General features: G+C 39.8%; 1 protein-coding gene across 1 annotated transcript; it reads right to left on the bottom strand.

Annotated features, from left to right (window-relative positions):
- Positions 1 to 2,169: 2,169 nt before the first annotated feature.
- On the bottom strand, positions 2,170 to 11,142 carry IL12B (interleukin 12B). The gene is made up of 6 exons (XM_032794440.1): positions 11,061 to 11,142; positions 8,177 to 8,461; positions 6,982 to 7,102; positions 5,827 to 6,032; positions 4,441 to 4,586; positions 2,170 to 2,292 (listed from the first exon to the last, which is right to left on the bottom strand). The coding sequence occupies exons 1-6, from the start codon at positions 11,140 to 11,142 to the stop codon at positions 2,170 to 2,172; spliced, it is 963 nt and encodes a 320-aa protein (XP_032650331.1).
- Positions 11,143 to 27,075: the final 15,933 nt, after the last annotated feature.

Here is a 27,075-nt window from a genome sequence, read left to right as displayed (position 1 = left end):
ACAGAAGATAAGCAAAGCATAATTGAAGATTATTGTATTCATCAGACATTGGACTATTGGGGCAGGCAGTATAGCCTACAAAACTCACATTTCCCTCTGAGAGACAATAGTAGTACTCTTTATAATCGAACACAGATCTGTCAGGGCCTGATCCAGTGCCAAATGAAGTCATTGCCTCCAGTCAGAGTTGGATCAGGCCCTAAGGGTACTACTTTAATAGTATTAGCATCATCAGCATTTACCATGTTCTCCAGCTGAACACCAATATGATGTAAGGGAACATGTAATACAACTGACTAAACGCAGCAGCTAATATTTCAAGGACTGTAAGCTAAAATTTGTGCCATCAGCTAAGATGCTGGATATGGCCATAAAATATAATAATACACAGCTGCTTCATGCAGCCAATGATTTCCATGCTAAAACATTTTTAATTTAAATAATAGATTTTATAAATAATAAATACTTAAATAATAAAAATTATCCTCACAGTAAGTGACCTTCTGTATAAATTAATACACAAATATATTCAGCTAATAAATACCATCATCTGAAATTATAACATTTCATACTGAGCAAATAAATAAATAAATACATAAATAAATATATAGATGCAATATTATAATATGTAAAAAGCATTGTAGCTAACAGTATTTCAATATATCAAAAAAAATTATAAATATACATTTCAATTTGACTTGGTGTGTGCCATAAAAGAGCTGGGTCAATCATTGTCATCATATTAATCTAATACAATATATGTATATATATGCGTCTCGGCTTCCTAATAATGTTCAGATGCAGTTTTTCCTCCCATTCATATTTAACTTCTTATCTTTTGTCTGTTTCATTTTCTTCCTGGGGGCTTTCCTTCTGTCATTTCCCTGAAATCTCTTACTGGTTACTACAAAGTAAGACAAAGAAGATTGAGACAAAAATTATCTTAACATTCCCCAGGCATAAGTTTTCAGTCCACTTCCCATTAAATTTATGCCAGTCTGGCTCAGCTGCTGAAACACCAAGGCCCCAATTCTGCAAGATAGAGCCTGATTTTCAAAGGTATTTAGGGTATTTAAAGATGCAGGTAGATGCCTAGTAGGATTTTTCAATGTGCCTAAGTAGGCAAGGCACTTATCTCCCATTAATTTCATTGATTTCAATTTAAGTTAGGTACTTAACTTGCTTCTGTGCTTGGTGACATTTTCAGAAGTGCCTATCTGTATCTTAAGGTGCCTAAATATCTTTGAAAATCTAGCACATGACCAGTGTAGTTTTATTTATTTAAGTGGGATTACTCATGTGACCAAAGTTACACAAGTGCTTCCATGTGATGCAGAAGTTTGGGCCTGAACGCCTTGAAGTCCAGGTGTTTTTCAATTAAAAACAGGAAAAGAGTTTTTCCATTTTTTCCTCAGCCTGTTCTATTTGTCCATTGAGGGAGCCATCACTCCCATGTCTTTGACCTGCCTCTGAAAACACAACAGTGTTGACTTCCATTTTCAGCAAAACAAAGGGTACTATCTGGGGAAATAATTAGAATTAGAATCCCACTAGAACAGACAAGAAACTCTACTTCAGGGTCTCCTTAGGACTGTTACTACTGGAAAACTATCATTGATTAACCCAAAAGAACTAGACTGAGACAGCTTGTATCTATCTCACACCAGTTCACTTTACTAATATAACTTGATCCTGCTAAGTTCACAAGTCCAGTCTCTTACACTCTTATATAGACCAGTCAGTAGAGGGAGACAAAAGATCAATGTTCTGGCAGTGCATTAGCAGCAGTCATATACTCATATACTTCACTGAAGGACACAGTACAAATACCTAGCTAGGCAGAGAGTACTTTTAAGCATTAACTGTTCCAGGTGAACCCTAGATACATGTTTTCTGTCTAGTGTCAATGAATTCTAATTATTTCTCTAGGGCTTTTGAAGGAAGAGAATGATAGCCTGTGTTGGACATTGTAGTCACATATTTATATAGACTGTTCTTCCCTCAAAGATATTTCAAGAAACAACTTCTTTCACTCAGGACTACTAATAGGGCAGTAGTAAGGGGGTAAAAAAAACCCCCAATATCTGAGAAAAATAAGCTAGCATAGCTCCACTACTTCTATGTCGTCAAAAGTCACATCTGCTACTGTGATAAATGGTGCCGTGAGTTTTACCTGCAGAGTTTCCAGTCACTCCAAGATGAATTGTAATACCGATCTCTGGCCTGGATGTAAATTTTCTCTAGCTTGCTTGTTGTTGCCAAGTGAATGAACTGTTCATCAGTATCATAAGACTGTGAACAAAAACATAGTCCAGTCAATGGATTGTAAGTGGTCAAGCAGAAGTTACTTAAACATTAAGTTAAAGTTATCTAGTTGATCTTGTGACAAAAATGAAAATGTGCTCATATTAGTTATCGCTGCTGTATCAGAGCAAAGAGGAAGTTTTTGCAGAAAGGAACGTATTACAAGTAGAATCAAACTGATCTGAAATACCCTGGCATGTCCTTACATAGTGTGATTACCATTGGTGGATACACAGCTTCTATAAAGAGCTCTTGTAAAGCTAGCATGTACCTTTATATTTTTAATGAGGCCTTTCCTCTATACCAAGAACCATAACTAAGGCGATGGCTCCATCTGCTGGTATGCACTTTCTTCATTTTTTAATTAACAAAGTAATCTTTTAACCTGTTAGGTTTGTTCATGAAGTGGAATGAGTATCATTTAGGTTGCTTTATTTTCTCTTATAAGCTTATAAGTCAGAATGTCTTATAAGTCAGAATGTCGGGATAAAAGCCATAGTGTAGACTCCTACTCACGGCCCCACATGGATATTATTTTGTTATTAATCTTTGCACTTAGGGTTCTATTGTAAGTGAAGTTAATAGGAATGTGGGAACAGGCCCTTAGATTGATTGACCATATACTTTAATTTTAATATTCAATTTCTATTTCTTTTAATATTTTATATAATTGGATTTTATTTAATACTTCTATATTATAACTTTGTGTGTATTTCCTGATGAATTATTGTTAAGTGAATTCATAGCTACAAGTGTATATCTCTGTGGTCAAGGCCCAGGATTGGGAGACAGAAGATGGCAGGTCCTTTTCCTAGCTATGCCACTGATTTTTGATGTTACCTTGTGGGCAAGTTGCCACATAGTAGTTGTTGTGTTTAACCTGCACGGGTGCATTAGCAATGCAAACAAATCTATTTTATGTCTCCCTAAAAATTAGTATTGCTTAATCACATGCTGCTGGAAATTAGGAAGCAGTTGGCAAAGACTAAAGTATCCTCCGGCCTCTTGGGTAGTGTGAGAGCATGAGTCATTGGATTTTCACTCTGTTAGCAAGAGCTCTTCTGTGCAAATCTGAACTGTGAACGTGCAACCAAACTACATGCAACTCAGTGTGGCAAAACTTAGGCTGCATTTGTCCTTGGTGTAGGAGAAGATTGTGGATTTTCCCCAGCTCAGAATCCACAAAGCCTAATAATCCTAAATCAACAGATACTTTTTCTCATGTTAACATGACTGTCCAATGCTGGGTGTGACATTGTTTTTCGCTTCTCTCTCCACCTCACTACCAAGATCTTCTTTTCTCCAGTGCTGGATAGTAGTCATGTCATCTTGGCACAATCCTGAAGTAGAGCTCTCACTTTGACTGTGTCTCATTGTCAGAAAGATCCCTGACTAGGAGACCTGAAGTTTGGGCAAATAGCAAAGACATAATACTAAATGATTATCTTTCATGTGTAGAGATAGGTCATATTGGGGTAGATGACTTCTATGGTGCTCTTTGGAAAATATGTCAATAGCAGATGTATGTATTTATATTAGGTTAGCATCTAGAGACCTCAACTAGGTTAGAGCCCCAGAGACGTTGCATGGACGTATAGTTTATGAGAGACCTTGCCCCAGAGATCTTACAAGTTAACCGCTGGGTGAAGCAAACAAATTGGTTGGGCAAGAAGGGTAAAAGAGGAAAGGATAATAGAGATAACAGGATGGCTTGGAGAGTTATATCATAAAAACATCTCGGCTACAAGCACATGACTGAGATGGGTAATTAAAGGCCATTGGGGCGTTTCAGTGTAAAAACATCACTAAATACTAATAATATCCTACATTGACAGAGTACTTTTCATTGCAGTGGGTCCCAAAGCATTATTCAAACTACAAACCCTCCAATCCTACTCTGACAAAGTTCCTTACTGAAATCACTAGGTAATTTGAGTTAGGACAACAGGGTTAGATCAGATACATAGAGGAATCACTGAACCTGCTACTGAAATGTTGAGACTGATCTGTCTTCACAGTGTTTGAATCCACGTTACTTGGATGCTACTGTGTAGATGAAATGGGAAGTGGGTCAAGTTCTTAAAAGGCCGCATCATGTACACATTAAGAGTAATGAGAACTCCCCATTAAAAATACCTTATTTTTGCTGGGGTTTGTCTCTTCGGCGTTGACTTTAAATGTCAAAGGGAAATAAGACTCTGGTGTGCTCCATGTTCTGGGGTATTTCCAAGTCACTGTGCCATTTTTGACCACATGCACACACTCGGGTGGGTCAGGTTTTACTGCAAGAGAAAATAAAGACTGCATTAGCATTCATTAGCTACGTAGTATCAGCTCTTTGTGCTTTATTAGCACCAATCATTCAGTTAAACGGCTGTTGGAAACCATAGTAAATTAGGGCCAAGAGTGTGCTTGAGGTTTAGGAACTATATTGTACCCTCCTGTGAAAGAGGGATACATTCACAGAGCTCCCCTTATAAGACCCCTCAAGGATGAAGGGATTTAGAGGGCTGGAGAAGACAAAGGGAAGGGACCCAGCCTCAAACTCTGCTGACCTTTAGAATGCACAGGGAAGGAAAGTGTTAATTTGACAAAGTGCTGGCCAACCTCCCTTTCTCCCATGACAGCATGATGAGCTCAGCAGCAACTTTACCCTTGATCTGCCTATCCCTGTGTACCCAAGATCCTCCTCCCCTTTGGGGCAGTGATATACAGGAGTAGATGTCTGCAGTATGTGATGTTCCAAGCACCCATGCAGATATTCACTTGGAAATCTGCACTTTTCGGAGGGGAAAGTGCAGATTTGATTGCTTTCTGGCTCTGTTCTCTGCCTTCCCCGGCCTGGCTCTTCTAGTACTGTGGCATTCCCAATTCATGCAAAGGACTAGAGGGGCTCCTGTGGGTGTCTTTGGAGTAGGTGCAGGGCATCGGGGGGGGAGGGGAGAGGTGCAGCATGGGTGGGGCCACAGGGGAAAGAGGCTGAGTCGGGGCAGGGCCTCAGGGTAGAGCACAGGTGGGGCCACAGTCCAGGTGCTGGTGGCTCCCCGACTTGACAGAAGCTTCCAGCAGTAGCAGCACTCCAAATGCTGTGGGCATTCAAGGGGAGGTGTGTCCCATCCAGCATTTCTGGCCCCTTTTCAAACCTCTTATACTTGCCACCTTTGCTGTGACTCATCGGTGCCGAGAACCTCCTATTTTTTTTCAGTAGGGGCTTGAGCCACAGAGCACCAACAGTTGGCACCTGTGCCTCAACTTCTTCCTGGTTTCTGCCAGTTTTTGTTCTTTACTCCAGTTAGGGGAGGGAAGCCTACAGCCTAGAATACAGTTATCATGGGCTAAGCATTAATCCCTTTCAGCTCTCAGGTGAGGTCAGAGAAACACTGGTGACACAGAGGTAGTGTGGGGAAGCCGTTACTGTTGGAGCAGTAAATTCATTAATCAGCACTATTGTCCCTCAGGATCACTGAATTCACTACAAGCTTTATACACTTAAAAATAAAAGCTGATTTCTGATTCACTCACTGATATCTCGGATGAAGAAGCTGCTGGTGCAGTTGTCATATTGTGTCTCATCAATAACCTCCAGGAACATCTCAATGGGCTGGTGTTCCTCAGCAAATGGGCAGTGGTTGGTTTTCTGACAACTGACTGTGTACGTTGTCTCTAGTTCATAGCGTTGAGGCACAGGGCTTCCACAGATTACACTTCCAGACGCATCCTCTTGAGTTCTGAATTCAAAGCAGAGAGTGATAATGGAAATGCTGGAGAGCTCTGAATAAAGCGCTGCTTACAGATACTTCAATGACACCATGTCACTGGACAAGATAATGTTGCTGTGTCATAAACAGCATGTCTCGATACATGAGACTCCCATGTCAATAGGAGTTCTGGGCATAAATTAAAGACAGTCTCTTCTTTAATGCCACTATTTATTGACTAGTGTGGAGGGTCTAATATCTAACTTCACTCTTCAGCCCCTTTCCCAAACCCAGCTGAAGGAAACAGTGAAGTTGAGTATGTTTCCATAAGAAATAACACCACACAATACTACCAGAATTTGACTGTATTTTTGCATCCAGCAAATTATGCTTTGTGCTTATTTCCCCTTTTAACAAATAAAAGTAACACTGGGCCAGAGCACTCCTTGCCTTGGAGAAACCCATGGGAGGGGAGTGGGAGGTCGGAAATCCCCAAGAGGTTTCTCTCATAGTATTCCCCTCAGGGTCCTTGACCGGCAGAATGCTGTGGGCATATAGTGTTTGACCTCCCAACTCCATACAGCCAGTGGATCTGGAGAGAAGGATTTTGCAAGATGACTTGCTTCTATGTCTGGCTGAAATTCCTCTCCTCGCCGGCAGTTCTACTGCCTGAATCACTCTGCAGCTACATTACAGCATCTGCAGAGAAGATCCAATGGGAGTTCTTAGACTTCTAATCTATATTAATTCCTGACCAGATTTCCATGCAGTAATTTGGTGGGCCTAGAAGGGACTGTCCTGTAGAGGATATCCAATGTGCTGGTCCACATCCTCAAATTATGAAAGTGGCCTTCCCCCGGTCCAGTTCATGCGATAGGTGGCCAACTATTTTTGTAGTATCCCTTCCACATGCTGACAAAGAGGGGTATTCCGGCCTTATTATCCTAATGAAGTGGCTGAGGAAAGTACAAGCTCTTACCCTTTTAGATTTTTTATTGTGAATTTCACATCTGGACTCTCATTTTCTGTCTTCCATGAGCATATGAAAATTCCTGAGTAATTCTTTGCCTCACATTTTAAAAATGTCATGTTGTTTGGCTCTAGATTGAAAGAGGGAGAAAAAATTTATATTTTATAAAAATAATTGTTTGACCAGTAAGATAAAACAGTAACTCTACAAAATCTGTTGGCAGGTATTGATTTTGTTCCCAGGAAAACAATGCACAATATACACGTCAGCTGAATAGTGGCTGGAAGTTTGCTGGTGTCTAAAAGTGACCCTTAGAGATTATGTTGCCATTGTGTTTCCCGGAGATTGTTCACTTCTTTTATAGGGTATTTCCCATCTATTAAAAAAATTGTTTTAAATAAACCCAATATCTTCAATAAATGATTTCATTTCTCTGATTGCTCACCGTGCTATTTGCGACACATTTCAAAGATGGTTTTATCATGATGAGGATAGGAATAATGTCTATAAATGAAGTGTTTCCACCCTTCTAACAATGTTTAGTGGTCCAAGCGGAAGACAAGAAGATGGATATCTTGCTCTGGGAGATGTATCTTTGTCCAGTGTGTTAACCATGAGCCTAGGATCCCAAACTACTAGGTTTTAATCCTGGCTCAGCAGCGGTTTTAGGCTAAGACACGTAACCTCTGCTTTATGAAGATGAATTAGTTAGGGGCAAATGCTCTCCTCAGCAAGCCATTTGAACGACTTTGCTAGGCACTGATGAGAGCTGCGAGGGCAAAGGGGAAGAACAGTCATTCCCCCACATGTTGTGAAGTTGTTCCATGGTTGCTGCTCCAGCCTAGAGGCTAGAGTAGCTTTAGCATTCCTCTACTCCCCCACTCCATATGGGAAGGATCAGAAGATTCTTGTCATGGTCCCAACTCATCCTTTGTGACAGCATATAGGAACCCCATACACAGCTGGACTCCCCAGATCCTGCTCCCTGGTTCTGCTGCACATGGGGACCTCTGCACCCATGTAGAAGAGAGCATTATTTGCCCCTTAATGCCTGAACAACACTTAGAAGATGTACCATGCTAAAGATTATAATCCACCTCATTAGTCATTTATAGTGGTTCTTTCCAATGAGTTCCTTTTTCCTTTGCGATGTTAGGGCGCATACTGTACATGAAAACAACATCATATTGCCCCATTAACTTACCTTTAAAACTTTTTAGAATCCACTTAGATATTTCCCTACTTGAGTCCTTTTTAGTAATAAGGAAAAAATAATAACTTAAAATCTCATGGGTATCACTTTTGTGACAGGTGTAGTTGCCAGCATCTGGAAATTCCTTGACTGAAATGACTAATGTTTTGTCAGTTCCTATTTTTTCATTATCCTTCATCCAGTAGACTGACATAGGTTGATCTTCAGATAAATTGCAGGTGAGCTCCACTTCTTCAGCTGGTGCCTCCTGAGTCCATTCTGACTCTATGACATACACTATAGGGAAATAAATGTTGGGTGTTGGTCAAGTTTAAAGTGCTCATAAAATCAAACTACATCTTAGGCCCAGCACTGCTGTCTTTGAAACTACTGGCACAATACCACTGGCATGAATAACAACAGTAAGGCCCAGTTGTCTTTTGGCAAGATTTCCAGGTTTTAAATGTAAATCTAAAAATGCATCCAAACCATCATGAGCAATCAGAGTTATTTTCACTTTAGAAATCATTTTCATTCCAGAGTCTCAGAGAATTTGACACAGTTGCAGCCCTGCAAAGCTGGTAATGTCATTATTCCCATTTCACAGAGAGGGAAATCAGGGCAGAGAAGGCCCAGTCATTCCCTGCATATGCTTAACTTTAAGCACACAGATAGTCTCATTGGCTTTAAACATGACTACACATGTTTTTAAAGTTAAGAACTTGCTTAAATATTTTCCATAATCCAGGTTTAAAGCCCAAGGGCCAAATCCTACTCACTTTATTCCTGCAAGTAGCCCCACTGACTTCAGTGGGACTCCTCTGATGAGTAACGACTACTGGATCTCAGTCTTTGCTCACAGAATGAGGAGTGAAGCACCTCTGTAGCATTGTACTCCCATGGATTCCATGGAGAGTTGTCTGCAGTGTGAGGGATCTGTGATTGGGGAGTGGGCAGGTGGGCAAAGGGAAAGCCAGGAGTATGTATTGATTCCTTCTAAAGCCCCACAATCTGATGCGGCATTATTTTTTCCTGTAGAAAATCTGGTTGCCTTTTCAGCATGGTACCAATGAAGTCGCTGCTAGGGGAGAGATGGTTCCAAAGCAGAGGTACAGGGCTTCCAACAGATAGTCATGACCCTCTGAATACTCCTCAGTCACTCTGTGGAGCCCTTTGCTCCAGACTGGGAGAAACTCCCCTTCATGAAACAATTTAGGAAAACTTCATTAAGCAATATTTGTGGATTTTAATTCCTTACAGCCTTCTCTTGCTAGATTTTTCCAGGTGGTGGGGGGCAGCAGGTAAGCCCAAAGATATGTGTAAATGAATTGCTTAAATTCATACAGCTAATCAGAAAGAGAATGAGGAGTAGAACTCAAGAATCCACTTCATTCTTGCCAGGGTCAAGAACCTCCATCTGCACTTTCACTGACACCAGTTCCCCAAATACAGCCATTACCCCATGTAACCTATCTACCCTTTCTCTTCTACCACTGACACATGAGCCCCTGTTGTCATTAGTGTCCTCTGGGTTTGTGTTTTTCATTGCAAGTGGACACAGAATATATTTACTGGAGCAGGGGCGGCTATAGGCACTAGCACGCCAAGCATGTGTCTGGGGCGGCAAGCCACGGGGGGTGCACTGCCAGTTGCCGCGAGGGCGGCAGGCAGGTTGCCTTCTGCAGCATGCCTGTGGAGGGTCCGCTGGGCCCGTGGCTTTGGCGGACCTCCTGCAGGCGTGCCGCCGAATCTGCAGGACCAGGGACCACCTAAGCATGCGAAGGCAGCCTGCTTGCCATGCTTGGTGTGGCAAAATACCTAGAGCTGCCTCTGTACTGAAGGTTTAGGAAGCACCACAACTGAACTTAGAAGAAAGCATCAATTCCAGCAATGAGCCAAGAGAGCTTCTTAGCAGGAGATTTCATTACCAAAGGGATGGCTTAAGCCAAATAACATTGCTAATAATAGGACACTGAATCTCATCACATTGGACAGCGGAAACTGCTTATTAAAGTCATGAATGTGCAAATACATGAAGCTAGGGGCTTGCCAATCTGCCGGTGAGTATCGAGAAGCATAGGCACCAGGAAATGCCAGAGAGGTACCCAAAGACACAAAGGTGTAGTTTTTATGCTGTGGCAAAAACACTTCTAGTTTCAAGTGCCCCTAATGTTGTTTAGGGAAACCACAGCATAGTCTTATAACCTAAGGCTATCAACAGAAGTGGTTGAAATATTCATTACAAATAATATTCTTTATGGGCAAGACAGTGATCCTCTTACTCATGTTGAATACCAGCTGCCACCCTGTGAAGTCCCACTGAAATCAATGGGGATACTTGTAGTCTAAGGTGCTGGTCAATGTGAGTAAAGGGATTAAATATGACCACCTGAATTTAGCTCCATTTTCTGTGAGTGAATAATTTGTTCACTGATTCTGCATTTCTTTGAATAAATTCATATTCAGAGTTGTTTGCTCGGAATAGTCTGGATGAAATATTTTCGGGCCTGGGTTTTTTTTATGAAGTGTTCACATTGACAATTTGCTCTTCATTACTTGTTTGTGGGTTGTCACTTAAGTCACAAGATGCAGTTTCTGCTTCCTGATTGCATGACTGAAACTCTTGAAACGGGAGAACAGTGAATAGGGAATAAGGCAGTTTCTGGTGTGAATTCTCAGATGAATAATCATGTTGCTAAACTTCATGAAACTTTTGGGACTCCTGAATCTTTTCATGAACACCCAGCAATTATCCAAATACTCATGAAAAATTCAGAATATGAGCCCATGGATTGTAGCGAACGCAACTCTGCTTTTATTCACAAACACATTTGTTAGTACATTTGTTTTTAATTATTCAACCAGTGATAGTTTTCAGTAAATGCAGACTGCTTACCATTCTCCCTCAGTCTCCACTTTGCTTCCAGAGGGATTGCAAGGGAAAATAACGAAAGTAGGACCAATAGTAGATGAGACATCTGTGGAGGGTGGTGGAAAGAACAATTAATATGCCTGCTTGGAAAAAGGCTAGTAATTGGTATTATTGATTGAGAGTTATTAGTATGCTCAGCATTAGACAGTATGAGGAAGACACAGTACATGCCCCAAGGAGTTTACAGTCAAGAGACCCCATTCTGAGCATACTTAGTCATGTCAGGAGTCCTTCCTCATGAGAGGAATCCCACTGACAGAAATGTGGCTCCTGGTAAGAATAAAGTGTGTAGGATTTGGCCTTTGGGATTTAAACCCAGACATTGGAAAGCATTTAAGCACACTCTTAACTTTAAACACGTGAGTAATTCCTTTTAAAGCCAATTAGACTACTTATGTGCTTAAAATTAAGCATATGCTTAAGAGTGTTGCTGGATAAGTATTTTATTTGGCATTTCCTTAGGCAAAGATCCTACTGAAGTGAATGACACATAATTGTTAATAACTATATTTGCAAAAGTAGCCAGAGCATGTGTGCCCATTGAGACACCTTAAATACATAAAACAGGAGTACTTGTGGCACCTTGTGGCTATAGCCCACGAAAACTTATGGTGAAGTAAATTTGTTAGTCCCTAAGGTGCAACAAGTACTCCTGTTCTTTTTGCGGATACAGACTAACACGGCTGCCACTCTGAAACCTTAAATACATAGATTCACACTGTATGCACTCCCCTGTACTGTATTTTTAATAGACAGGGTGAGACTAATACACTACTGTAGTCCCGAGCGCTGGACTTTTATGTTTGCACCTGCAGCATCCATGCAGGGGTATTATAAGGCAGCACTATGGTGTGTACTGCTATTCACACTCCCTCTAGTTTGAACTAGATGGCAGTGTAGACAAGCCCTGGGTTCTTATATTGGTACCCATCACTTTTAAAACTGGTTGAAATTTTTCCATTGGAACTGTTGTTTTGCGTAATCAGGTATTGAACTAAACCACATTTTTCATTGTAAGTGTCTAGTCTTTGTGGAAAATTTTGAATTTTTGTCAAACAAAAACCCAAACTGCAAAGTTTTCCCTGTTTTCAGAAGAGAAGTGTTTGGGTTTGGGTGTTTTTGATGAAAAGTCAAAAATTTCCATGGAAAACCATTGCTGTTTTTTTTGTTTTTGTTGTTTTTGTTCATTTTCATCTATATTTTCATCAGAAAGAAAACCCATTATCTGATCAGCTCTAATCACGGTGTGAACACCTCCCCTGTGATTAGGGATGTATGAACAATACGTATATTTTATGGGCCAGCTGGTGTAAATTGGCATATCTTCATTGACTTCATTTATATCAGTTAAGGATCTGGCTATGTCATTTGTATGTTTGTGTAATTCATACACAAAAACATAAATGTTGATAATATACATATTTCAATTGTATTAACTGTAAATATTTAAATCTATACAGTATATACATACCTCAATATGCATAAGTATATTAAACCACCCTGTCTTCAGAAAAATGTAATAACAACTGGCTCTATTTAAACATACTTTCTTGGGTATTTTACATTAGCAAGAATATAAACTGAAAGATCTTCAGCTTTTAATTTTTTTTGCATTGGTGTATTTTATATAACTAGCATCCTTTGACTTCATCTCTTACTGGCTCTCTGATGCCCTAGTATAGAGATACTCCACCATAGAGCAATAAGAAGGATTTCTTACCTTTTCTAGTGAAGCTTGTTCGGTGACGCTGCTGGAAGTGGTCGTTCAGTGGATCTGACAACAGCTAGGCACTTGTTGCCTTTATATTTGTAAACTCAGAAAGTAAAGAGATACTTTGTTTCACCACAATACCACAGAATTGCAACACGTGGAGCAAGTTCCTTTTTTACACAGTGATAGAGGTATAACAAGAAAAGAAGAAAAAGTTTGGGAGTCCCAGGTAATCTTTGAAGAGGAAATAGGATTATTTCAATGACCTTTTATTCCATGCCAGAGGCATTTCCTTTCCTGCTGTCATTCTCTGTCTGTCTTTCATATACAATCTGTTTTTTGCGATGGGGAAAATGCACAGTAAATAAACTTCCAATGTTGTTTGACCTGGAATTTTTTATATTATGAAAGAGAGAGAAAGTTAATGCACTTAGTCTTTTATTAGCTGTTAAGTATTAAAGGGATGATAACAATATGAAATAAAAGCTCTATTACCAAAACAAATTCAAAACCTGAATGATTGTAATATTTAAAAACATGAGAACCAATATATACATCATTTAAGGAAAGAAACCTTTTGTTTTCCAGTTAACTTAAAAATCTAGAAATGAATAAGTGATGCATCTATATACTGTATACTCACATGGACTTGTTAATAATATTATTATTATTTATTAATTATTATACCTACAGGCCCCAAGCAGGGATTGAAGCCATATTGTGGACATACATATAATAACAAAACAGATACCTGGTGCTGCAAATTGTTGCAAATGATTCTGCAATTGACAGGACATGAGCACACATCAGTGGGGCTCCATTCAGGGGCAGCAATGCACCCATGTGCAGTTGGTTGCTGGTTTGGGGCCCAAAAAAACATGATAAAACAACAGGTGCATACAGCAAATAGGCAGGAACAGCACAAAGTCGCTGGGAGACAGCGATGATTAACGTAAAGACCAGCAGTCACAGCACATCAACTGTGTTTGAACTATCAATTCATCATCACATGCTTTGTAAGCATCATGGCAGGGCTGAATTGAAGGACAGATCTGAAGGAGGATAATGTCTTGGCTTTGTGGATTAATTTTTAACAACGCTTGTCAAGTGGCAAAGTAGCCCTATCTATCTAACCTATATCTTGAGCAAAGTCAACTCCGAACTTCACTTTACTGGTGACACCAGCCTCCATCATCCATTTCTCCACTTCTCCAACAAGCATTTTAGCATGTTCTCCCTGACCTTCCCTGACAAGTAAAAAAAGCTCTCAATCAAAATCTGTAAATGCACCATTTTGTACTCATTCTGGTCTTGCCTCAACATCCTTTTCTGCTGTAATGCATGCAGCAACTTGATAATGTCAGGGCAGGGGATCACTGCCACTGACCCGCTAAAGATTTGCACATCATATATTGATTTTTTACCTTGTCTACCTCATCTCATCCCAGTCTGCTTAATTGTATCATCCACTTGTTATATCTTCTCTCTTTTAGATTGTAAGCATTTTGAGGGGCAGAGATGATCAAATATTATACATATAGCATCTAATACAATGCAGCCTAGCCTGGTTCTGGATTTTGGGCACCAGCCTAATAATAATAATAATTAATATTAACAGTAAATACGTACATGTTTATAGAATGTACAATGTGTGCATAAATGTGTATAATACACTCATGCTTTAAGTTAATTCCAAACACAGAACAAATAGTAAAATATAGTGACCAAAGTGTGTCAAGAATCCTGGATCGCAGTCATGAAGCACAGATACATCTATGTGGAACTTCCATGCCTAGATAGTCTTCTGTGATCCATCAGAGTGGAATTTTTAAATATCAAACCATAGTTATTGTGAAAATATCTCTTGATGTCAGTCTGTTTTTCCATTATGATCTCATATATGCTTAAGGGGAATTTAGAGGAGAGCATTTGATCCCACCATTTTATTCACTTCCTCTATGACACTGAAAAAGAGAGAGAGAGAGAGAGAGGGAGGTAGAAGCTGTAAGTTAGTCTATTTTGCTTTCCAATAAAGCCCGATAAAATATGATCATTCCACAATTAGGAATATTCCAGACATACCTCTTTCTATTAAAAATAACCAACTGATTGGAAAATTATTTCCTTTACAAGGGAGGGCTTTTGCTTTGTCTAATCCTTAATGGGGTGAAGCAGGTATTTTACTAAGACTCAAAAGGAAAAAAAAATTACCTAACATTAATAAGATGATTAAATACCCCACCAAAAAGAGAGCCATGTGAAAGGGAACAGGGGTTTATGTTTCAGAGTAGCCATGTTAGTCTGGATCTATAAAAAGCAACAAAGAGTCCTGTGGCACCTTATAGACTAACAGACATATTGGAGCTTGAGCTTTCGTGGGTGAATACCCACTTCGTCAGGGGTTTATGTTGTCATCAGACAGGTGCTGTGTGGTTACTTTCTGATAAGTTTCCCTCAGTGACGCAAGTAGATTGCTTTAAAATTCTTCTTTTACATGTGATTTCCCTGTTCACCAATGTCTGACTGTTCAGCAGATCACATTGTCTGATTCTTCAAAGATGTCACAATTGTTAGATGCATAAATAAATAATAGATTTAAAAAAAAACAGCAAAACAATGCTCCAAATTTATCTGTTCAATCTTTTAGCCATCTCCTAACATGGCAACAATAATTGACAAATGGAGTATAGCTCATAAAGCAGAGAGGATATCCGTCCTGTAGAAAAGAGGTACATCAGTCCTGTGTAGGATATCAGGGGCATCAGTATTACATAATAAGAGGATCATCTGCACACAGTATGTGCTCGCAGACACATACATAAAGCTGGCTAAAATGTTCCATACAGAAAATTTACTCACTGAAAAATATGGCTTCATCAAAACAGAAACTTTTCACAGGAAAATCTCAATTCTGATGAATTTCAGTTTTCCAGCAAGAAACGTCAAAACAAAATGTATGTTTTGAATCAGCATTTTGAAATGAAATAACAGTTTTCTTTTCGTTTTGCCATAAAATGTCATTTCATTCCAGATTTTTGGTTTAAAAAGAACTAAGCAAAGCAACAGTTAATGTTGTAATGTCATTTTGAAAGAACAATTTTCGTTTCATTCTATTCAAAAAGTCACAATTATTTGGTTTCAACTTCTCTGATTAAAAACTTTTTGGAATTTTTGTTCCACTATATTTTTGAATATTTGGACTTACAAATCCAATTCAGAACAGAAAGGTGTAGTAAAACTTTCCTCAGGATGAAAATTCTGTTTTCTGAGCAGCTCTGTGCACACCAGACATGCCAAACCTGTGAAAAAAATGCAGAAATTCGGCTTGTTTTTGGCTTAATTGGCTTGTGGGTTGCTTGTTGGCTAGTTTTTGGTTTGCAGTTCGTTGCTTGTAGCTTGTTGCTTGTTGTAGCTTGTTGCTTCTTTTTATTTTTGATCGGCTCTCAGCAAGAGGGGGGCAATCAGGTGCAAGCGAGGAGGAGAGAGTCAGGGGTGCACAGCGGGCCCACCGCAGTCCCAGACTGCATGCAGGGGGGATCTAGTCACATACAGTGTCGGGGTTCTTAGGGATTGGCATGTTTTGGCCTTGTTTTGAAATGGGATTAGCTTGATTTTGGGCTTATTGTGAAAGTCGTGGTGCTTATTTTCTGTGTGAAAGTTGGCAACTGTGGTGCACACCTATGCCACATGCACACACACAGTTATGGCATACAAACATGTACCTAGTCACCTCAGTCTCCTCCTGCTACATTCACATGCTGAGAGGCTTGTGTAAATGGTAGAATCACTAGGGTTCCTCTTCTGGAATTCCCTTCGATACCTGGTTTAGATGTGCACTGCAGGGAACTCAGGGATTAAGATAAGCCAAAGATAAGATAATATCACTTTTATTCTCAAAACAACGAGGAAAAAGGAACTCTTGTACTTTTTATATACTTTATTGAACACTAATTTCTCCCTTCCACCAGGAAGTAGGACTTACCTTAATGTATCATTGAACTTCCGTGCAATATGTCATTATTTAACCAAGGTCAAATCTTCAAACAAACATCTAATTAAAGTAAACAAACATCTAATTACAGTAAAGAATAAAATAGTATACATCTACATATAGGTTGGCCTTTTCCTGCCAAAAGATCCCAAAGTGCTTTATAAAGACAAAATTAAAAGCTAAGGTATTCTAACAGGAAGGCTGATTAGTTTTATGGTAACACAGAGGGCCCAACCAAGACCCCCCTGAACTAAATGATGTGTCTATATATAGTAAGAAATAATCCCCATCCCAAATAAATTACATGTAAACAGACAATAATGGGAAAGAGGAAGTATTTTTAGCCAGATTTTATGGATAGGACCTAAGGAAAAGGGAGTTCCATTTTCAAAGTCTCTTAAGAGACTTAGGAGCCAAGTCCCATTTTCAAAAGCGACCTAGGCACTTGGGAACCTAAATCTCTTTGAAAGTAAATGAGACTGAGGCTCCTAAGTCAATTAAACACTTCTGGAAATTTTTCCTTAAGTGACTTGTCCAAGGCCCCACAAGCAATATGTGGCAGTGATGGGAATTGGACCCAGATCTGCTGGGACCAAGTGAAGAGTTTTAGTGACACCAATCTTCTTGTGTTGGAATGAAGCATGAAAATGCCTCATCTATAGTATGCTTTTTTTCATCTGAACATAGGTTAGTAACTTCCTGGACAAGGAATGCATTTTTTTCTACAATATCTTTCTGTGATTTTCATTCTCATTCAGGGCCGCCTAGAGGGGGGGTCAAGTGGGGCAATTTGCCCCCATGAGAGTTTTTCGGGGGCCCTGGAGCGGAGTTCTTCATTTGCTCCAGGGGCCCGGAAAACTCTTGAGGGGCCAAGGCCCCCGGAGCTTGTTCTACTCTGAGACCCGCCGCCGAAGTGCCCTGAAGACCTGCAGTGGGGGGGTCCTTCCACCCTGGGACCCACCGCTGAAGTGCCGGGTCTTTGGCAGCAATTCGGCGGCGGGGGCCCCCCGCTGCCGAAGACTCCAGGCCCCCTGAATCCTCTGGACAGCCCTGTTTTCATTTGATAAATATGATATGTTGCACTATTTACCTTGATTCTCAGTTCTAAGACCTTTATGTGGCTTGCTTACTGTAGGAATTACATCAACCAGTGGGCTGCAGTAATTTCCAGGGTATAACATGACAGCCAACTAAATGAACAGTTAAAATGGTTTAAACCAGGATATGAAGAAAAACAACAAAAAAGAAAAGAAAAACTTTATCAAACTGAAAGTACCGGGGAAAAACGCAGAACTGACCCTTTTAATTGATGGTTCAAGCAGGAATTTCTTGTTTCTCAGAAAGCTTTTTAGGATCAGACTGTCTGACCCCTGATTTCTATTCACTTCCTGAGAGCAGTGTGTACAAATTCTTTTAAAAGTGGATACCAGTAGAATAGGAGTATGCAGGAACAAATAGTTTGGTGAACAACTTCAACAGCTGGCCCTATATCCAGGGAACCAAGTGCAATACTTGTTGTATAAACAGTTTTCTGTGAATCATAGGAATTCAAGCTCATTTAAGAGCTGATATATGTAATAGCAGCCCCTGGAATCAGTGGGTTTTAGCCACTGATACGTAATGGAATCACATAACCTTTTATAGCCCTGAATTATGCCGTGTGATAGAGGACTGGAAGAAATGGTTAAGGATATTCCAGATCTTCCTGGGAGCGAGTGAAGTAGAAAACAAAAGACAGTGCAGTCCTCCACACTGCTGCATGTGGAATCTATAAGATGAGAGTAGAAAAGGAAGGGCAAACTACTAGATACAGTCATTCAAAAAGGTTAAGAATATTTTGATCCATGCAAGAATGTCATTTGAAAAAGGCACATCTTTACAAGAAACCAGCTGCTGCATGAGACTATTGATTGACCATGATGTAACAGAGCTATTCAATATGGATGTTATTTCAATTTAGACAGTTCACAGACGGACTAATTAGAAACAAATGGGGTGATTTGTATGGACTGGGGATTCCTTCAATGCTGTTTCATTGGTGTGCAGTGATTCTTCACCCAGTTGAGAAGCTACATTGGCAGGATGTAAAGAAAGACAAGCTCATCTCATCTTGGCAGAAAGAAGGTAACTTTTAGGATGGGAATAGTGGGGTAATGCAGAATAGCTTTGAATGTAATAAAACAGATTGGCTGTGACAATTTGCTGAGGTTTCTGTTAGAATAAAAAGTTCTTGAGAAATTTAAAATGGCCATCACACTCGCTTGATGACACTACATTAGTCATTTTAAGCTCATAATACCAAACTTTCTAAAACTTCAAGTGTCTTTATAAGATTTCTGTACTTTTGGGTAGATATCACTGCAATAGCTATCTGGCGATAAATAATAGATTAGTTCTGGCTTTGTGAGTAATAGTTTGTTTCACTGTCAGTATTTAACAGTTAGCAAAACTTAACATTCAATCTGTCCTCTAATCATGGACAAAAGAGAACCTTAACTCACAGTAGGCGAGAACTAAGCAGGTTAAGCCAACTACTTCAGCCTCCATGGTTTCTTTCATCAAGTTCCCCAGAGTAAATCCTGATTTATTCCACATGTTGGATCTTATTTGTCACCATGAATGGAGTACCCAAGGCCACAAATGATTTATATGAGCGGCCTCAAATTCTCTTATTTCTTAGTGACAGGGTTGTCTACAGGTTCAAGGAAAACCTCACCTTGAGAAGCAGAGGTGGATCCTTGGACTTTTAAGAGGAGTTTCTTCTTCAAGTGTAGTACACAAGCAAGTGTGTGTTACTGCCTGAGATTTACAAGAAAGGCCATAGAACTGGTGATGGGAAAATGTTAAAAGTTTCAAAGAAACATGCAGAAATCCATTGCTTTTCCAGATGTCTTGGATCTGTACAATTCAGCTGGTAATCTCGCAAGATTTCTTGTTTTGCCTGTTTCTGCTTTTGGAAATATCAACCCACTCCAGGAAAACACAAAAACTGGTGCTCAATTTTAAGCACAGTAGGTCCCATTGATATATTTGCATGCTAAAAATTAAGCATGTGTTTGATTGCTTTTTTGGATTGGAGTCATTATGAAAGCACAAAAGGGAAGGGTGGTTTTGTAGTTAAGGTATTGGACTGGGTTCTGTTCTTCGCTCAGTCACAGACTTCCTTAGACATGTTGCTAAGGTCGAAGTTATAATGTTCACATTAGACCTATATGCAGCAGAGCATTCATTTATGAAAATGGTATTTAAATAGTGTTTTTTTAAAAGTTGGATTTTTTTAGACGATGCGAATACAGAAGGGGGAGAAATTAACTCATTCTTAGCTGTATGCATTTCACACCACAGAGTAGTTCGTTTTTTTTTCTGTTTATGTGGTTGTTGCATTTTTTTCTGAAGCTACAATCTTGTTTTAAGAACCTCCTTTTTCAGTCAAGTAGCTTTTTACACACTAGCTACTTTATCACAAGCAAGATAGTCTGCAGGTAATGTACAGTTGCAGGAGCTCAAAAAGACACTGCTCTTCATTTGCTCCAAAATTGTCTCTTCTGTAAACAGGAAATAGAGAGGTTGGAGAGGATAAAATACATAGAGTCATAAAAATGTAGGGCATGAAAGGACCTTGAGAAGTCCTTTTAGTCCAGTTCTCCGAGCTGAGGAAGGATCAAATAAAGCTAGATGATTCCTGGCAAGTGTTTGTCCAACCTGTCCTTAAAAACCTCCAATGATGGGGATTCCACAACTTCCCTTGGAAACCTATTCCAGAGCTTAACTATCCTTATAGTTAGAAAGATTTTCCTGATATCTAACCTAAATCTCTCTTGCTTCAGATTAACCCCATTACTGCTTGTCCTCTACCGGCAGTGGACATGGAGCACAGTCTTCTTTGTAATAGCCTTTAACATATTAGAAGTCTGTTATCAGTTCCCTCAGCAGAAGCAGCACCAGGGTTTTTGCCGCCCTAGGGGGCAGCGCTCCTCCTCTGAGCATTCAGCGGCGGAGGAGTCCTTCCGCGCTGCATCTTTGGGGCACTTCAGGGCGGCGGGTCCCGGAGCAAATGAAGGGCCCTCCTCCGTCGCCAAAGTTCCGCCGAGGGCTGCAAAATGCTGCCCCACAAATCCTGCCGCCCTCAGTGACTGCCGAGGGTCGCCTAATGGAAGCACCGACCTGCTCCTCAGTCACCTTTTCTCAGGACTAAACATGTCCAGTTTTTTAAAGCTGTCCTCATGGGTCAGGTTTTCTAAACCTTCTATCATTTTTGTTGCACCCCTCTCCAATTTGCCCACATCTTTCTTAACGTGTGCTGCCCAGACCTGCATGCAGAATTCCAGCTGAGGCCTCACCAGTGCCAAATAGAGTGGGACAATTACCTCCCATGTTTTACATATGAAATGCCTATGAATACACCCCAGAATATTAGCCATTTTCACAACTGCATCACATTGTTGACTCTCATTCAATTTGTGATCCACACTAACCCCCAGATCCTGCCTGTTTTTTCCCTATTTTGTAGTTGTGCATTTGATTTTTTTTCTTCCTTTGTACAGTACTTTGCACTTGTCTTTACTGAAAATCATCTTGTTGATTTCAGACCAACTGTCCAGTTAGTCAATGTTGTTTTGAATTCTAATCCTGTCCTCCACAGTGCTTGCATCCCCTCCCAGTTTGGTGTCATTCATAAATACTATAAGCATACTGTCTACTCCATTATCCAAATCATTCATGAAAATAACCAGACCAAAGACAGGCCCTCTCAGTTTTGACAACAAACATTGATAACTAGTCTTTGAGTACAGTAGTTTTGCACCGACTGTATAATAATTTCATCTCGATGGAAGCCAATTTCATCATACCACCTTATGACCAAGCAATAAGGGCACTATCCTGAAAACATAATCAAGCATGGTGCTTATGGATTTCAGGTAGTCCCATTGGTAAGGCATGGCTGTCAATGCAAAGCACAGTGATTATTTCTGGTGGGTTGTTATAATGCAGGTGTGCAAAACTGAGTCTGAGGAAGGCACAAATCACTCTGAAATGCACATCTGTTTCGTGTCTTATTGGTATTTTGAAACTAAATAAGAAATAAGAAAATCAGAGATAAAAGAGAGAGAATGGGGGGAGGGAAATGCAATCTTATTATTATTAGTAGTAGTATTGGTATTACAGTAGTGTCTAGAGTCCTAACCAAGATCAGAGCTTCAGTGTGCTAGGGGCTGTACAAATCTGTAGTAAGTGTGACAGATTCGGCAAATTCTTGCAGTTATCTTCGTGAGATCTTATTGTATCAAGAATCATTGTGCGACAAGGACTGTATATAATTCCATGGGGGAGGGTGACCACAGGTCCACCAGAAGTTAAGAACAGTGATTAGGGAAATTCACTCAGGGTCTAACACCTTAGAGATGTAACACCACCTGGAAAGCCTAGCATATACTGGTTTCAACTGGATTCCCTGGAGACCAACAGACAAAGAAAGGACTTTTGGATAAATAGCCAGAGTTTAAACTGACTCAAAGTCTTCTTTCTGATCCAGCAAAAGACAGGACCTTCTGTACAAGGAGGCCCCAATTCTTCCTGGGGAATATTGGAAGGACTTTGGCCTACTGAGGCCCCATAACATTGATGAGTGAATCTTTCAGCATTCATGTATGTTCTTTTATTATGTTTAATGTGGTTTCTCTGGAAAGTTTTCAACTTAATAAGAAATGTGCTTGCTTAGAAAGAGCTTTGTGGTAATTTATAACTGTTGGTTATTACATTTTCATAACCTTTGAAGAGAAAGCAAAGTGTAGTCACTAGCTGGTTTAGGCAGTCTGGTTTGCCAGGGATATTATAGTGTTAGGCAGGGAACTATGCAGCCTGGGAAAACACCCAGTCAGGAGAGAAAGAGACATGGGTCTCTACCCAAAAGAGATGATAGATGAGCCTAGAGTGGGTGTCCTTAAGGAAGAAGCTGGAGGAATAGAAGTGCAGTTTCCCTGAACTGTGACAACAGTTCCTGCCATGAAAATATTACTGATCTATCTAGGCATTGTTTTGCATCATTCACAAGCAATCAGAAAATTCCAATAGCATTAAAAATGCTAAAGGCATTTTCTACTGTGTAATAAAAATGTTAACACCCTTGATACATTACAATGAAAGAGGTGATGCAAAGTTTATTTTGCAAGCCAAGATGTTTTACATGCAAACCATTGGCACATACCAGTGATTATAATTTCTGTAACGATATGACTTTATCATGTGCAATTGCTTTGAATGTTTGATTTATTAAAGATGTTGTCATGAGTAGGATCAGAGTGTTGCCAACTCCAAGTAGTCGAAACCCATGGGGCAGGCCTAAAAATTGTGAGATTTCTCCAAAAATCCTAAGTTTTTTTTTAAAAGTAGCTCACTTTTGTTTGTCTTCTGTTTTGTTTTTAGACTTTAGGATGCACTTGGGTCACATTTTTAATCTTTTCTCTGCAACCATCAGGACTTAAAAGTTTACTTTTTAAAAATGAAAGCTGAGACTCACACTTAATTCTATGAATCTAGGAGATAAGCTGTGATGTTCTCCTAAGGGCATCCAGATCTGTAAGCCAATGTTCTACCCCTCTGTCTCAGCAAGAGACAGTTTTGCTGGAGCTTAACCTGTGTGTCAGGCTTGCAACACCAGTCTATTCGCCTCACCAGGAAATTCCTCAAAACTGTCAGTCTTAACCTTGCCTTGCAGATAACATTTAGTGAACCCCAGTTCCCATCTCTCTACAGTGTCCAATCCCTGTCACTGGACTCTCACAGAAATTAAGTTAGCTGTCTCCAGAGAGACAATGAACACACCAGCCTGTTAGTTTGGCTGAGGACTCATGTTTTACTTCAATATAACAGCACTGAGATGGTTTATAGTAAAACTAAGAATAAGTTTACTAGTAATGAACATAGATTTAAGTGATACTAAGCAAGAGTAACAGAGAGAGAAATAGTTACAAATAAAACAAAAGTAACACACTTCTTAGTGACTGAAACTTAATTTTAGCAAGTTGGAATCTTTGTCTAAGCAGCCTACTTATTTACATCAAGTTCCCAGCATCTCCAGCCTTCCAGGCAAGAAAGAGTATCCAGTATTTTTATAGGCCAGTAAACCTTTGAAGTCAGGGGCAGCTAGTTATATGGGCCCATGATGCCTGTGCTCCAGGAATATTCAGGGCCCAGGGGCCCGGATCCACCAATGTTTGGGGCCAAATCTCTACCCGGCCCCACCTGCTGTTTCTGTGCACCTCCTCCAGAGTGTCTCCCAGCCTTACCTGCCAGGCCCCTGGCTGCCACCGCCACCACCAGCAGCACCGTGAGTCTAAGGCATCTTCCTGCCCACACTCACTCTGCACCACTTTCGGAAGCAGCTGGCACACCGCTTTTATTGAAGATACAACAATTAGCATATGCATTCAATCACATTACACACACACACACACACTGTCCTGCCAGTTGATGTTATAGTTACCAGTCCAGAGTCCGGATCAACCTAGTGGCCAGCTAGGTTGATCACAGGTAGGGAAGAGATGGGTTCTGTCAGTTGTGACATGATGCCTCGGGGAAGTCTTGGCAGGATGAATCCAAAGTTTCATGGCAAGGCATCATGTTTATATAGTGATTTTCCTTCATTGGGACCAATGAGTTTTGCACTGTCATGCTGTAATCAATTGTTCTTTGACGAGTGCTTGTTTTTTAAAATTGTTCTTCTCATTTTTCTTTTCTTTTTCAGTTAAGTTTTTTAGGGAGTTATTACGTGCTGCTTTTAATTACAGTTATTTTGTCCCCATTGATAGGTGCCTGTCTCAGTTTTAGAGTCGTTAATCTGCCCTCCTCTGACATTTCAACAGGGGCATTTTGCAGCCTCCTGGTGCCCTTTCATCTGTCTCCAGTTCCTCCCTAGACCACCTGGTTTAGCAATGGCCTGTACACTTATTTTTTAACATACTCATTTTTTATTTGCACACACAACAAAATTTATTTACACAGAACATTTTGAATAGGACCATTAAGTTGTAATGCAAAATAAAACAATTATGGCATTTTTTTGCTTATTTTAAAATGCTAAACCTATAACAAATGGGTGACCCTTAAAGGTTTGTTACTGCCTTGAAATTAGCACAGACACACGTTTTGGCTGATATATTTTTACCAATGGCCTATTAAGCCATTCCTTTTAGCTATTTAAAAAGGGTGGCTGGCAGGATATAAATAAATTTATACACCAATACATTTAATACATGCTAGATTATTATTTTTTATTTTTTTAATTTTAAATTGTTTAAAATACAAACATAAAATTTTATTGTTACATGTTCCCCTTTCAGTTCTTGAGTGGGTCATATTTTATACAATTGTTTTATAGCAATATACTGAGAGGCAATTTGAGCTTGTGGTTGTAATTTAACAAACTTTTTTTGTTTAACAGCACATACAACATATTTTTAGCAAGCAAACGCAGGACAATATTAACACAACTAGTAATAGGTGAAACATAGACAATATGCCCTTAGAGGTCGGGGACCAGCCTGTAAAAACGTTGTACCAGTGACAGGCCATTAGGTTTTTTTTCTAGAGATAGCGATCTTTCATATGTTTTTATTTGCATGTAATATTTGAATGACATGCTTCCCTAAATTCCTTTGTGTTTGTTGTAAAAACTGAGTTATCTTTGTTTTTGACAACAAGTGATTGGTTAGATTGTCCCAACTTAGGCTAAGGGTAACAGAGGAATTAACCGGGGTGGTGGTTATAGTGCTTTGTGCTTTTTTTATTTTTGGTAAATAGTATGTGTGATTGCTAGTATATAATACACGGGTATTACATTTACATTTATTTACTGGGGTTGGCTAATAGTTGCATTTTTTAAAATACTGTTTTTTAGGGTGTAACATATACACATTGTTTGTTGTACAAAACGTGTTACATTTTTTAGTTTGCTTTACACACATGTTTTTAATGATGTATTTTTGCCAAATGGTTTTGCGGTGACAGGTAGGGACAAGCACACGGGACAGTGTGTGTGTGTGTGTGGTGTGACTGAATGCATATGCTAATTGTTGTATCTTCATTAAATGCGGCATATTGCCTTTTCCCCTGAAAAAGATCCCATGTTCTTCTTATAAGCATAACAAGAGCCTGCCCCCCATCCTATGCCCCAAACCCCTGCCCCAGGCCACAGCCTGCACCCAAACTCCCTCCCAAAACGTTAGGCAGGTGTGCGTGTGCGTGAGGGAACTTGGACCCATTCTGGGTACCACCAAAAATTATACAAACCTGCTGTCCCTATTTGACGTGTATTCATTTGAAGTGAATCCCCAGATGAAGGTTTTTCTCCCTTGCTGCTTATGCCATCCTGTCTTCCTCACCTTTCTCTAAATGTGTTGCTCCTGTGAACTTAGATGCAAATGAACTTGCATTGTCGCTGTCATCACCTTGCTCATTTCACAATGGAGATACAGGCAAAACAACGTTCCTTTATATAGGGCAAACCTGTTGATTTGCTCCCTCCACAACATCTTTTAAATACATATTACCACCAGATATACATACCTCTTTATATACAGTCTGTTCATAGAGCACACAATGATATTAATCACCAGTGTGTCACTGGCTTTCATAAGACCTTACTCAATACACTTTTATAGTACAATAACATTGTATATAATCAACTGATTCAATTGCTTATTCTTTAGGATTCGGTCACACTGTTCTCCTCCTGGGATGTCGTGATCCTGACTGTCACAGGGGCTTTAAGAAAAAGAACAGTAATTATACATCTATACCTTTACTCATCATATGTTTTTGGATAGATTTTCACACCTCCTTCCTGTTTTGTCCCCTGTTCTTGAACATGTGCATTTTTATGCCATTAGCCATTTTGGAAAAAAATAAGGTTTTTCAATTTTATTTCACTTATCTTTACTGGAGCTGTGATGAAGTGGAGAAACTGCCTGCCAGCACGGAAGAGGTTAAAGAGAGGCTTTGGGCCCAGTTAGCTGTTCCCTGTTATATCTGAAGCCAGTGCCTGGCCTGGGAGGGGAAGAAAAGTGGACAACAGCTTGGGTGAAAGTGAATATGAAATGGTTGAACTCATGATTCTAAGGAATGGTAGTAGGGAAAACAGCACAATCAAGATAATGGATTTCAAGAAGGCAGATTTAGCAAACTCAGGAAGTTGGTAGGTAAGATCCCATGGAAAACAAGTGTAAGGGAAAAAACAGTTCAAGAAAGTTGGCAGTTTTTCAGAGATATTATTAAGGGTA

Source organism: Chelonoidis abingdonii, chromosome 7 (assembly GCF_003597395.2).
Source record: "Chelonoidis abingdonii isolate Lonesome George chromosome 7, CheloAbing_2.0, whole genome shotgun sequence".
NCBI lineage: Eukaryota > Metazoa > Chordata > Testudines > Testudinidae > Chelonoidis > Chelonoidis abingdonii.
Note: the sequence above shows the minus strand (reverse complement) of the source record. Positions and strands in the feature narration are given on the sequence as shown.

Bases quoted from the DNA above. Each gene is read 5' to 3' on its own strand.
- IL12B (XM_032794440.1), bottom strand. From the start codon at position 11,142: ATGTCTCATCTACTATTGGTCCTACTTTCGTTATTTTCCCTTGCAATC. The intron at 6,033-6,981 runs GTAAGAGCTTGT...CTTTGAATTCAG, and splicing joins ACAATAAAAAATCTAAAAGG to AACTCAAGAGGATGCGTCTG. The intron at 2,293-4,440 runs GTATTTTTAATG...TTTTGTTCACAG, and splicing joins CAAACCCCAGCAAAAATAAG to TCTTATGATACTGATGAACA.